The sequence below is a fragment of the Anomaloglossus baeobatrachus genome, chromosome 1, assembly GCF_048569485.1.
Source record: "Anomaloglossus baeobatrachus isolate aAnoBae1 chromosome 1, aAnoBae1.hap1, whole genome shotgun sequence".
NCBI lineage: Eukaryota > Metazoa > Chordata > Amphibia > Anura > Aromobatidae > Anomaloglossus > Anomaloglossus baeobatrachus.
Window position 1 is genome coordinate 437437157 of NC_134353.1, and position 14823 is coordinate 437451979.

The 14823-nt window shown below is 47.1% G+C and overlaps 1 protein-coding gene across 2 annotated transcripts in view; it reads left to right on the top strand.

The window, feature by feature from the left end:
* LONP1 (lon peptidase 1, mitochondrial) overlaps positions 1-14823 on the top strand; it is an 829185-nt gene that overhangs the window by 53082 nt on the left and 761280 nt on the right. For both annotated transcript variants that reach the window (XM_075352644.1, XM_075352645.1), the window contains exon 2: positions 3318-3406. In XM_075352644.1, the coding sequence (XP_075208759.1) occupies positions 3318-3406 (89 nt within the window). The remainder of the gene's footprint in view (positions 1-3317; positions 3407-14823) is intronic.

Genomic DNA, 14823 nt, shown 5'->3' on the forward strand with positions numbered 1-14823 from the left:
ATCCTGACACGATGCTCCTAAAATAGCAGAATAATTATACTTCTATTTAAAAATATCTGCCCTACACTGTGCTCCAGAATAAATAATGACCCCTCACAGTATTCTCTGCACAAAATATGACCCACACTGTCCCTCTTATCTTACATGCCCCACACACTCCCTCTCCTTTCCATACTACTCGTCACACCGTCCTCTCACTGTTTCACCCTATACTGCCCAGTCTTTATACTGTGCCCTCTCATCCCACCCCCTCCTCGCTATGGCCTCACACTGTCCTCCAATTCTTCCCCCTCTCCATACCACGTCTCTCCACTACCCAGTCTATATTCTGTGCCCCCTCACATTTTTCTCACCCCTTACTGGCTTCCTCACTACCTCCTGCGTGCCCATATACTTTTCCACCTCACTCCCCACCCTGCCCACTTGCTCCTCATACCATGTCACTCTTTATTCAGTGTCCTCAAAATTTCTTTCCCATTTGCTCCCCATACCATGTCTGTATACGTCACCCCTCCCTCTCCCCACACATCCTCCCACTCCCCATACATCCCCCCCGCATCCTCCCTCTCCCCATACATCCCCCCGCATCCTCCCTCTCCCCATACATCACCCCGCATCCTCACTCTCCCCATACATCCTTCCTCTCCCCATACATCCTTCCTCTCCCCATAGATCACCCCGCATCCTCCCTCTCCCCATACATAATCCCTCATCATTTCTCTCCCCATACATAATCCCTCATCATTTCTCTCCCAATACATAATCCCTCATCATTTCTCTCCCCATACATAATCCTTCATCATTTCCTTGCTTCTCATATTGTATCCTTAAATCCATCCCTCTACTATCCATACTGCACCCAAACTGAGCCTGCCCCCATCCCCCACTCACACTGTTTCCTCATGTATATCCTACTTCATCTCCCCCTTCCTTGTTTCTCCTATTGTGTCCTTAACTTAAATCCATCTCCCCATTTTGTGTCCACTTCACACCCATCACTCTAATTTTCCCCCCTTCCCCTAATTACACTAAATCTTCAGCTCCACTGGAGCACTTTGAACCAACGCCGCACCTTTGCAGGGCCGCCGTGTGACGTCAGCAGCGTGATCAGCTGACCGGATCACGCTGCTCACGTGTCCTGACACGGAAGTGCCGGCGGCCCGGCACTTTCATAACAATGCATCACAGGCAGCCGGCGCACTGCAGCAGGGGGAGAAACAACTAGCTTCCGGTCCCGGGAGGCGGCATATGCTACCGCCGGGAGAAACCTCGGACTGCCGCCCGCATCAGTCAGTCTGACTGCGCCCCCCTGACACTTGCGCCGCCCAGCCCCCCCTAGTTACGCCCCTGATATATAATATATAATATATATATATATATATATATATATATATACACACGTGTGTGTGTGTGTGTGTATGTATGTGTGTATATGCATGTATGTGTGTGTGTTTATACCAGGGTGTGGAAGAAATTTCTGTCCTTTACAGTTAGTTGCCGCCAGGGGAAAGCCCCTGTACATGCGATTCTGGAGTTTCTTCAGGGCGGTCTGGATATGGGGTTGTCAGTACTTAAAGAGTGCAGGTGTCAGCCTTAGGGGTGCTTTACAATTGCAATTTGGCAGGGAATAGATGGGTGAAAAGATTAATTTCCTCCTGTCAGAGGAATACACCTGTCTCTTGTTTAGTTTTCCTCTCGTGGGATCTTAACTTGGTGTTAGATGCTCTTATGGGGGCTCCCTTTGAGCCCATTACCCACTCTTCCGTTCGGTTCCGAACTCTTAAGTTGGCTCAGCTCATTGCACTGACCTCGGCCCAGAGGGTTAGTGACCTTCAAGCCCTCTCAATCAACCCTCCATATACTCAGATTAGAGATGATGGGATCATCATGCGTACGGATCCTGAATTCTGCCGAAGATGGCGGTGACTTTGCACCGTTTGCAGGAGATTGTCCTTCCCGCCTTCTGTCCTTTTCCCAAGAACCCAAGGGAGGAAAAGTTTAATTCGTTAGATGTTAAAAGAGTGATTCTAAAGTATCTAGCGGTTACGGAACCCTAGAGGAAAAGTCAGGCGATGTTTGTCTGTTTCCACGGTTCAAGAAAGGGCTGTTCAGCATTAAAGGGGACTATTGCTCGATGGGTCAAGGAGGCTATTAGAGAAGCGTATGTAGCTCAAGGAAAACCGTTGCCACAGGGTGTCACGGCACACTCTATCAGCTCTGTCTCGACCTCCTGGGCTGAATGTGCGGATGTCCCTCTGGATCAGGTTTGCAGGGCAGCAACTTGGTTTTCTCTGACCACCATCTTTAAGCACTATCGGCTAGATCGCTCTGCCACATCTATGACTTTCGGTAGTGGCTGTGGTCCCTCCCTAATGGTGTTTGTCTTCCAAATCTTCTGGTGGTGCTGTTGTGGTGACAGGAAAAATCATGATTACTTACCGGTAATGGTTTTATCCAGAGCCACGAAAGCGCCATTGCTTCCCTCCTCATATTTCATTTTTCACTCACATATTGACTTCCATGGTTTAGTGGGTGTTGGTCTTTGGTGTTGGATTAATATTGTTTTTTCTGGTACTCCTCTCTGTGCTCTGTAATTTAACTGATGCGGTGGAGAGGTGCCACCCTTTTATTATAATGGGTTTTCTGTCCTAAAGATGGGTGGACCTTTTCTCTCTGGTGGCGCTGTCGTGGTTCTGGAAAAAAATCATTATTGGTAAGTAATCATAATGTTTAGCTCAGAGCTAAATAGGTGCACCTGTCTGCTAGTACTACTTTTCCCAGCATCACACTGCTTCTTTTCAGTGCTGCAAGCCCCTCCACCGTGTGCTCCTTGATAGACACATGGATCTCAATATGGGCAATTTGTTTTCATATGGCTCAGATGACCCTTGATAGTTTATAATGTTAGGGACTTAACCCCATGACTACACCAGCATTTATACTTATTGACAAACTTGCATTTCATTGGCAGTCCATGGGGTCTGCAGAGTATGATCATACTTCCCCCTGCATGCATAGCAGAGATAAGCATAGAATAGCCCCTCCACTGTTTATATTTTATGTCATAGGGTCATTAGGTGGTCTGTGCATGTTTGATAGACAACATAATTACTAGAGAATGCATCCAGTGACATTGGGTAGATAAAGCATGGAGAGGTCGCCATTGGGGAATGAGAGCTGTAAATCAGAGATTTGATTTAAAAATGGGTTGCATTGGCACCCTTGAGTAATCTCCTGTATGTACAGAAAACCAAGACCATTATCATTTTGGGAATAACCCTTTAAACCTTATGTTAATTATCATTTTTCCAATAAAGGTCAAGAATCCTAACTTGGTGGCACTTTTGAGACGTAAAGTAAGGCTGACCCAACCCTATGCTGGAGTTTTTCTCAAGAGAGATGACAAGTAAGTTCCGTTTCTTATTTTCTTCTACAAGCACCAACTTTTTCCTTGACAAAAGACCTTTTTTTCTCTCTCAAATTTACATGAGACAATATAAATCTAAGAGTTGCTCCTTTCATTGATGACCCCTTCCCAACATTTGACGTACATTTGTCATGGTCGGGAAAGAGTTCCTGCAAATTGACGCAATGTACGTAATTCGAGCACAGAAGCCGTGTCCACATAATTGCCACGGGGTGAAAGTTATAGTCAAGCTCCTACTGTCACAGCCAGGGCAAGTTCCCACACAGCCCCTGGATATTTGACCCCTAAATTACACTTTTAATAACCCAACTGGGACTCCCTTGACGTGATCACAGCGGCCCAGTAGTTGCCATGGCAGCTTGAGGTCGGCATGGCAACCTCCGGATCAGCCAGCTACAGCAAGCCTGTTAGACCATGCTAAGAGGCTTCTGTCAGTGTCACACCGACAGGTATAGTGTATTCCAATGCTTGTGCATTGCAATATATTATGCCAGCAATCAGAGCAATAAAACTTAATGTCTCATATAGGGACTAAATAAAAAAGTTAAAATTGCAAAAATATAAAAAAAAACCCAGAAAATAAAGAACAAAAAACAATATTTTACCAATAAATACAAATATTTATATAAAAACAAAAATATGCAAACAACCCGAACTATAAACTTGTCACACTAGTCAGTGAAGTCAACGTAAAAAATGTAGCAAAAACTATTTCCATTATACAGCTGAAAAAAGTGGAATAAAATGTGATAGGTAAAGAAAAATTTTATAGCTGAAAACGTCGTCTTGTACTGCAGAAAAAGCAAGCCACCATATAGCTCCTAATATGGCAATGGAAAAAAAACTATTTTTTTTTTCTATCTATAAAATTGTTTTTATGTTGTAAAACATGAATATAACTGTGGTATCATTGTAATCCTACTGCCCTGAAGATTAAAGCTGTCTTATCACGTTTATGACACGATGAATAGCATAAAGGTACCGTCACATTAAGCGACGCGCCAGCGATCCCACCAGCAACCTGACCTGGCAGGGATTGCTGGAGCGTCGCTACACGGGTTGCTGGTGAGCTGTCAAACAGGCAGATCTCACCAGCAACCAGTGACCAGCCCCCAGCCAGCAGCGACGCGTGGAAGCGATGCTGCGCTTGGTAACTAAGGTAAATATCGGGTAACCAACCCGATATTTACCTTGGCTACCAGCGCACACCGCTTAGCGCTGGCTCCCTGCACTTCTAGCCATAGTACACATCGGGTTAATTACCCGATGTGTAGTCTGGCTATGTGTGCAGGGAGCCGGCACTGACAGCGTGAGAGCGGCGGACGCTGGTAACGAAGGTAAATATCGGGTAACCAAGGAAAGGGCTTCTTGGTTACCCGATATTTACATTGGTTACCAGTGTCCGCAGAAGCCGTCTCCTTGCTCACTGCACATTCAGTTGTTGCTCTCTCGCTGTCACACACAGCGATGTGTGCTTCACAGCAGGAGAGCAACAACTAAAAAATGTTCCAGGACATTCAGCAACAACCAGCGACCTCACAGCAGGGGCCAGGTTGTTGCTGGATGTCACACACAGCAACATCGCTAGCAACATCGCGGTTACGTCACAAAAGTTGTGCCTCAGTCAGTGAGACGTGGCCTTAACAGCATAGTTCTGACTGGCGACATTGAGAGCTGATTGGATCAGTTCCCAATGATGTTAACCTTTTGCTATCTTCCATATGCCGCAATCAGTTTTGATTGCGGCATGTAGAATTGTGTGAGAGGGATTGGGCTCCTTCTCTTACCCCTCCAGCACTCCCGTGTGATCACAGGGGAGCCAAGGGTTGTCATGGCAGTCGGAAATCAAATGATGACCTCCGGGTCTGCCATTTATGGTATGGCCTGTTAGACCCAGACAAAAGCATGGTCTAACACTTTGTCAGTGTCATACTGTTTTGCAATGCTTGTGCATTTCATTACATTGCACCAGTGATCAGAGTAATAAAAGTTAGAATCTCATAGAGGGACTAAGACCAAAAAAAAAATCACTAAGGAACATGAATGAAGTAATGAATATAATGAATACAAAATACAGATAATACACATCTTTTGGTATCCAGAATGATCAAATCTATGAAACTGTCACACTAGTGATGGACGGACTCGGATTGTAAAAGTCTGGATGTGCGCGGGTGCACAAGTGCCCATGCTCCGACCATTGGCCCGGAGTTCTCAGGGTACTCCGGATATTTATGAGGATCTGGAAAATTGGGTAATTGAAAAAAATAAATAAAGGAAAAAGAACATGGGGAAAAGCAGTAATGTTATACTTACCAGTCTACCACGCGGCTGTAACTCTACTTCCGGGACCGCTCATACTACTTCCGGGGCCTCTCAATATTGTTCATACATATGCATTGCTTCCCCCACCCACCGGCAGTTCCAGCATCTGTGACTGGTTGCAGTCAGACCGCGCCTCCACCCTGTGGGACAGTGTGTCTGATTACATGGAATCACACACACTGTTTGCTTGTCTATATTGGTGTGAAAATAAATGTAAATAATTGGCATAGGGTCCCCCATGTTATGATACCCAGCACAAGTAAATCACCAAAAAAGAGAGAGCCGAACAAGGGGTCATGAAAAATTAAATATCTTTATTCATATACATAAAAAGAGCATAATAAATATCTCATGCAAATATTAAAAAACACGACTGTTGACTAGAGAAAAGGGGGTCACAAATTAATCTGCATATAAATATCAATATAAATTAATAAAAGGATGAGGGTGAAGTGCAGGGGTGAATCACAAAGTACACGTCAGAAAATCTCATAATAAACTCATATATTATGAAAACGTGGTCAGAGGTCATACCACGGAGTATATTTAACTGCAGTCAGCAGAGAAAAAAAACCAGAGTGACTCACCCAAAGCAAATCACCCAAACATCCTATGCAGGTATAGGCAGAGGAAAGACTGCTCAGAGTAACAACAACCAGTGGGCAATTAGTCCAGGGAGATATATGAAGTGTCAGAATCGGCACCAGAAAGTATACATAACAATAAGGTGTTTACCTAACAGGTTGTGGAGCACTATTTCCAGAGAGGTAGAGTGACACCCACCCCTAGTCAACAGTCGTGTTTTTTAATATTTGCATGAGATATTTATTATGCTCTTTTTATGTATATGAATAAAGATAATTAATTTTTCATGACCCCCTGTTCGGCTCTCTTTTTTGGTGATATATATGATAAATCCAAATGGTCCTTATGGTCCAAGGTACCCCCACACCTGCTATAACTTTTTGACAGTAACTATTGTCATATATATATATATCTGTTGGTGTGGTACGGGTTATTTTCTTATTATTGGTGTCCAGCACAAGTAAAGCCTATGGCAACAGGCTGCATCTCCCAGCTATGCGCTTATCTTGGCTGTGTATCGCAATAACAGGGATACTGTGATGCAGCTTTTTTTTACTTTTTTTCCTTTTATTTTAATAATTTATAAAAGTGGAGTGCTTTCCCTCCCCCTCTTCATTTTTATACCCAGCCATGATAAAGCTGACAGGGGGCCCCTTATAGCCTAAAAATAGCAGCCTGTAGCCACCCAAAATTGTTGCATCCATTAGATGTGAAAATCCCAGAACTTTACCAGACTCATTTTGATTACCCTGGTGTGGCAGTTGGGGTAATAAGGAGTTAACCCCTTCAGCCCCCAGCCTTTTCATTTTAAAGACAGGCCATTTTGTGCAATTCTGACCAGTGTCACTTTGACAGGTTATAACTCTGGAACGCTTCAACGGATCCTGGCGATTCTAACATTGTTTTTTCGTGACATTTTGTACTTCATGTCGGTGGTAAATTTAGGACGATATGTTTTGCGTTTATTTGTGAAAATTTTGGAAATTTAACGAAAATTTTGAAAATTTCGCTATTTTCAAAATTTGAAATTTTATGCCCATAAATCTGAGGGAGATGTCACACAAAATAGTTACGAAATAACATTTCTCACAGGTCTACTTTATGCCAGCACAATTGTCGAAACAAATTTTTTTTTCGTTAGGCAGTTAGAAGGGTTCAAAGTTCATCAGCAATTTTTCATTTTTCCAACTGAATTTACAAAAAAATTTTTAGGTACCACATCACATTTGGAGTGACTTTGAGAGGCCTAGGTGGCAGAAAATACCCAAAAGTGACCCCATTCTAAAATCTGCACCCCTCACACTGCTCAAAACTACATCCAAGAAGTTTATTAACCCTTTAGGAGCTTCACAGCAACCAAAGCAATGTGGAAGGAAAAAATGAAAATTTTTCTTTTTTACACAAAAATGTTACTTTAGCCATAAAATTTAGCATTTGCACAAGGGTATCAGGAAAAAATGCACCATAAAATTAATTGTGCAATTTCTCCTGAGTACACCGATATCTCATATTTGGGGGAAATCAATTGTTTGGGCGCACGGCAAGGCTCGGAAGGGAAAGAGCATCATTTGAATTTTTGAAAGCAAAATTGTCTGGAATAATTAGCGGATGCGATGTTGCGTTTGGAGACCCCCTGAGGTGCCTAAAAAATGGAGCTCCCCCACAAGTGACCCCATTTTGGAAACTAGACCCCTCATGGAATATATCTAGATGTTTAGTGAGCACTTTGAACCTCTGGGGGCTTCACAAAAGGTAATAACTTTGAGCCGTGAAAATAAAAAAAAAAAATTTCACCACGAAATTGTTCAACCAGGTAGCTTTTTTTTTCCACAAGGATAGCAGGAAAAATTGCAACATCAAATGTATTGTGCATTTTCTCTTGAGTACACAGATACCTCATATGTGGTGGAAATCAAATGTTTGGGTGCACTGCAGGGCTCAGAAGAGAAGGAGCGTCATTTGACTTTTCAAATGCAAAATTGTCTGGAATCCTTAGCGGATGCCATGTTGTGTTTGGAGACCGCCTGAGGTGCCTAAACAATGGAGCTCCCCCAAGTAACCCAATTTTGGAAACTAGACCCCTCATGGAATTTATCTAGATGTTTACTGAACACTTTGAACCCATGGAAGTTTCACAAAAGTTTAGAATGTTCAGCCGTGAAAATATATATATATTTTTTTCTTTTTTACCACGAAATTGTTATTTCAGCCAGGTAGCTTTTTTTTCCACAAGGGTATCAGGAAAAAATGCACCATAAAATGTATTGTGCAATTTCTCCTGAGTACACGGACACCTCATATGTGGTGGAAAGTAATTGTTTGGGCACACTGCAGGGCTCAGAAGAGAAGGAGCGCCATTTCACAGCAAAATTGGTTGGAATTATTAGCGGACGCCATATTGCATTTGGAGACCCCCTGAGGTGCCTAAACAATGGAGCTCCCCCACAAGTGACCCCATTTTGGAAACTAGACCCCCCCCCCCCTATGGCATAAATCTAGATGGGTAATGAGTACTTTGGACCCTCACGTGCTTCATACATTGAGGCATAAAAACAAAGTACTTTTTTTTTTTTTTTTCCCCACAAAAATGTTATTTTAGGCTCCATTTTTAAATTTTTACAAGGGTACCGTGTTTTTCCAGAAATAAGACACTGTCTTATATTTTTTTTGCCCTCAAAAAAGCGCTAGGGCTTATTTTTGGAGGAAGTCTTATTCTTGGAGAAACACGGTTGGGGGTAAGTTTACCCCCCCAAAAAAGCAGACCCCCCCACTTCCCAGGAGACTCATACTCACCAGACCAGGATGTCTGCATGGCTCCCAGGTCCTCCTGTGATCTCCGGTCGGTGCTGCACGCCGTCCTACCTTGCTACTAGCTGACATACTGACACACACAGCAGATCCCAGACACACACAGCAGATCACACACACACACACACACACACACACACACACACACACACACACACACACACACAGCAGATCATACACAGCAGATCACAGGCACACACAGCCATCACAGATACACACATCCGATCGCAGGCACACACAGCCGATCACAGATACACACATCCGAACGCAGACACACACAGCCGATCGCAGACACACACAGCCGATCACAGATACATGCAGCAGATAGCAGGCACGCACAGCCATCACAGATACACACATCCGATCACAGATACACACATCCGATCACAGGCACACACAGCCGATCACAAATACACACATCCGAACGCAGACACACACAGCCGATCACAGAAAAACACAGCCGATCGCAGACACACACACACACACACACACACATCACCACACATCACATCCAGCACTTACGGCAGCAGAGAATGAGAGCAAGTCACGTGTCCGGCCGCAGGTCCTGTTCCTCGCGCTGCACCGCACTGCCTCTCAGGATTCTCCCGGCGAGAAGAGATCGGTGTCACTGGATGAGGTGAGTGTGTATGCGATCCAATGTGTGTGCGATCCGATGTTTGTGTGTTTGTGTGTGTGTGTGTGTGTGTGTGTGTATGTGTGATTTGTTTGCGTGTGAGCCGATGTTTGTGTGTGCGATCTGATTATGTGTGCGATCTGACTGTGTGTGCGATCCGATGTTTGTGTGTGAGATCTGGTGTGTGTGTGAGATCTGATTTTGTGTGTGTGTGTGTGTGTGTGAGAGAGAGCTGATGTGTGCGGGTGTGTGATCACTGCAGGTCCTGCCGCTCAGCGTCGGGTGAGTGTAATTGCCGGGTGCCGCTGTGTATAATGAAGTGTCCTGCAGTATCTGTATCTTTTTTTAGCTGCACGGATACTTCATTATTGATGCGGGACTAGGGCTTATTTTCGGGGGAGGGCTTATATTTAAGCCTTTCTCCGAAAATGCTGAAAACCCCTGCTAGGGCTTATTTTTGGGGGAGGTCTTATTTTTGGAAAAACACAGTAATAGCATAAATTGTTGGGCAATTTGTTCTGAGTATGCTGATACCTCATATGTGGCAGAAAACCACTGTTTGGGCGCACGGAAGAGCTCCAGAGGGAAGGAGCATCATTTGACTTTTTAAATGGAAAATATTTGGAATCGTTAGCCCCACCATGTTGCGTTTGGAGATCCCCCTGATGTGCCCAAACAGTGGAGCTCCCCCACATGTGACCCCATTTTGGAAACTAGACCCACCCCCCATACAAAAAATATAAGTTTGGTGCGATGTCGGTGGGGTCAAATTGAAAGTGACGCACATCCGGCATCGCATGCGACATCGTAGTGTGTAAAGCCTAGATGATACGATTAACGAGCGCAAAATCGTCGTAATCGTATCATCGGTGCAGCGTCGGCGTAATCCATAATTACGCTGATGCGACGGTCCGATGTTGTTCCTCGCTCCTGCGACAGCACACATCGCTGTGTGTGAAGTCGCAGGAGCGAGGAACATCTCCTACCGGCGTCACCGCGGCTTCCGTAGGATATGCGGAAGGAAGGAGGTGGGCGGGATCTTTACATCCTGCTCATCTCCGCCCCTCCGCCGCTATTGGCCGCCTGCCGTGTGATGTTGCTATGACGCCGCACGACCCGCCTCCTTAGGAAGGAGGCGGGTCACCGGCCAGAGCGACGGTCGCAGGGCAGGTGAGTGCATGTGAAGCTGGTGTAGCGATAATTTTCGGTACGCCAGCTATCACAAGATATCGTACCTGTGACGGGGGCGGGTACTATCGCGTGCGTCATCGCAGCATCGGCTTGTGATGTCGCAACGTGCAAAGCCCGCCCAAGGCAAGTGCCACACGTGAGACCGATGCACAAATCTCGCATCGCATCATCCAGCACAGCCGCACACTCCTGTTTGGAAGACAGCGACCGTGACGGATGATGCGATGTGAGACTCGTTTATCGCTCTCATGTGTGGCACTGGGATGACCCTTAAAATATTCAGTAAAAAATACTGTAGTTGACGATTACTACAGTATAATTTTACTGGTCCTAAACTACCGTATTTTTTGCTTTATAAGACGCACCTGATTATAAGATGCACCCCCAAATTTGAAGGAAAAGAGAATTTTAATGTTAAATGGGGTCCATCTTATAATGCCAGTGTCCGTCTAACAAATCATATAGGGTATATGTCCCTCATAGCCCCCCCATCCTAAAATTAGCCCCCCTTAATCGGGATATGGCCCCCTTATATTGAATATAGCCCCCTTGTGCTGGGACACGTCCCCCTGTGCTGTCGATGGCCCCTATAGATGGCACACCTCCCCTGTGTTTGATATGGCCCCCATACTGCTGCCCATGGCCACTATAGATGGCACATCTCCCCTGTGTTTGATATGGCCACTATAGATGGCATATCTCCCCTGTGTTAGATATGCCCCCCATACTGCTGCCCATAATAAAATAAAACACTCTTTCCTTACCTTCTCAGCGCTGTAATCCCTGTGTCTCCCTCCATGGGGTTGAGCTCCTCCTCCACTTCCTGGTTCTTGCTGCCGGTCATGTGATCGGCAGGGCAGAGTGATATCATCACTGTGTGCCTTATCACAGACAGCAGCAGCAGGAGACCGGGAGATCAGCGATGGAGGTAAGTAAAGCTTTTTTTATTTTACCATGGGCAGCAGTATTGGGGCCATATCTAACACAGGGGAGATCATGTGCAATCAAAGGGAGCACAGGCAGATATAATATGCCCCGCTGCCCCAGCCCATCAGCGCGATGCGATTTCAGCACCACGCTGATTGACAGCGGCTGTGCATATTATATGAGTGGGAGCAGGGGATTTAACGCTGCCGCCCGCAGCTTTCACCTGCACCGCTCCAGAGTGGAACCTGCAGTGTATGTGTATGTGTGTGTGTGTGTGTGTGTGTGTGTGTGTGTGTGTGTGTGTGTGTGTGTGTGTGTGTGTGTGTGTGTGTGTGTGTATGTATGTATGTATGTGTGTATATATATATATATATATATATATATATATATATATATATAATATATATATATATATATATATATAATATATATAATATGTACACCCTCCCCCATATATTCGGTTTATAAGACGCACCCCCTACTTTCCCCCAAAATTTGGGGGAACAAAAGTGCATCTTATAAAGCGAAAAATACGGTAAGTTTATTTGTATTTTTCTTAGTTTACAGAAAAAAAATCAGGACGCATGCATGGATGTGCTGTAAAAAGGGCTGGGACTAGGTGGGACAGAAAAAAGATGGATGGAGGAGTGGCGGAGGATGGGTGAGGGTGCAACGGATGCAGGAGCAGTGGAGGATGGGGGGAGGGTGGAAGGGGAGTGGGAGGTGAAATTGGGGATAGCTACCTTACAGAATGGATCTAGGCAGCAGGATTGCAGCAGATGGAGGAGGCAGCAGATCGGGAGGGGGAGAGGTGAGAGAGGGGGCAGAGGATTAAGGGGATGGGAGAGAGCAGGCAGCAGATCAGGAAGGGGGCAGTGGCTGATGGGGGAGTGTGGTGGCAGATGCAAGGGCGCAGTGGCTGATGGGGGAGAGTGCGATGGCTGATGGGGGAGAGTGCGATGGCTGATGGGGGGAGAGTGCGATGGCTGATGGGGGGAGAGTGCGATGGCTGATGGGGGGAGAGTGCGATGGCTGATGGGGGGAGAGTGCGGTGGCTGATGGGGGGAGAGTGCGGTGGCTGATGGGGGGGGAGTACGGTGGCTGAGGGGGGGGGGAGAGTGCGGTGGCTGATGGGGGGGGGGGAGTACGGTGGCTGATGGGGGGGGGGAGTACGGTGGCTGATGGGGGAGAGTACGGTGGCTGATGGGGGGAGAGTGCGGTGGCTGATGGGGGGAGGAGAGTACGGTGGCTGATGGGGGGAGGAGAGTACGGTGGCTGATGGGGGGAGGAGAGTACGGTGGCTGATGGGGGGAGGAGAGTACGGTGGCTGATAGGGGGGAGGAGAGTGCGGTGGCTGATGGGGGGGAGGAGAGTGCGGTGGCTGATGGGGGGGAGGAGAGTGCGGTGGCTGATGGGGGGGAGGAGAGTGCGGTGGCTGATGGGGGGAGGAGAGTGCGGTGGCTGATGGGGGGGAGGAGAGTGCGGTGGCTGATGGGGGGGAGGAGAGTGCGGTGGCTGATGGGGGGAGGAGAGTGCGGTGGCTGATGGGGGGGAGGAGAGTGCGGTGGCTGATGGGGGGGAGGAGAGTGCGGTGGCTGATGGGGGGGAGGAGAGTGCGGTGGCTGATGGGGGGGAGGAGAGTGCGGTGGCTGATGGGGGGGAGGAGAGTGCGGTGGCTGATGGGGGGAGGAGAGTGCGGTGGCTGATGGGGGGGAGGAGAGTGCGGTGGCTGATGGGGGGGAGGAGAGTGCGGTGGCTGATGGGGGGGGGGAGAGTGCGGTGGCTGATGGGGGGGAGGAGAGTGCGGTGGCTGATGGGGGGGAGGAGAGTGCGGTGGCTGATGGGGGGGAGGAGCGTGCGGTGGCTGATGGGGGGGAGGAGCGTGCGGTGGCTGATGGGGGGGAGGAGAGTGCGGTGGCTGATGGGGGGGAGGAGAGTGCGGTGGCTGATGGGGGGGAGGAGAGTGCGGTGGCTGATGGGGGGGAGGAGAGTGCGGTGGCTGATGGGGGGGAGGAGAGTGCGGTGGCTGATGGGGGGGAGGAGAGTGCGGTGGCTGATGGGGGGGGGAGAGTGCGGTGGCTGATGTGGGGGGGAGAGTGCGGTGGCTGATGTGGGGGGGAGAGTGCGGTGGCTGATGGGGGGAGGAGAGTGCGGTGGCTGATGGGGGGAGGAGAGTGCGGTGGCTGATGGGGGGAGGAGAGTGCGGTGGCTGATGGGGGGAGGAGAGTGCGGTGGCTGATGGGGAGGAGAGTGCGTCCTAAAGCGGTAGGAGGCAGACTAACTGACACCAGAGAGCCCGCCCCCGTGTACCATTATCAAGATTTGAATACAAAAAGGTACCACTTTATAAAGTCTTTATTTTGGTCAGAAAGGGGGCACAAGAATAATAGGAACCTTGCTACAATGCAGCCCAGGAGCTGCAAAGGGGGAATCTTTTAGGTTTAGTGCAAAAATTCTGATGACAGGTTCCCTTTAAGGCATCAAAACTATGAATTAACACATGTGGAATGAAATACTTAACAAAAAAGTGTGAAACAACTGAAAATATGTCTTATATTCTAGGTTCTTCAAAGTAGCCACCTTTTGCTTTGATTACTGCTTTGCACACTCTTGGCATTCTCTTGATTTTAGCTTCAAGAGGTAGTCACCAGAAATGGTTTTCACTCCACAGGTGTTCCCTGTCAGGTCTAATAAGTGGGATTTCTTGCCTTCTAAATGGGGTTGGGACCATCAGTTGTGTTGTGCAGAAGTTTGGTGGATACACAGCTGATAGTCCTACTGAATAGACTGTTAGCTTCTTTTTTCTTGCCATAATACAAATTCTAAGCAAAGAAAAACGAGTGGCCATCATTACTTTAAGAAATGAAGGTCAGTCAGTCCGAAAAATTGGGAAAACTTTGAAAGTATCCCCAAGTGCAGTGGCAAA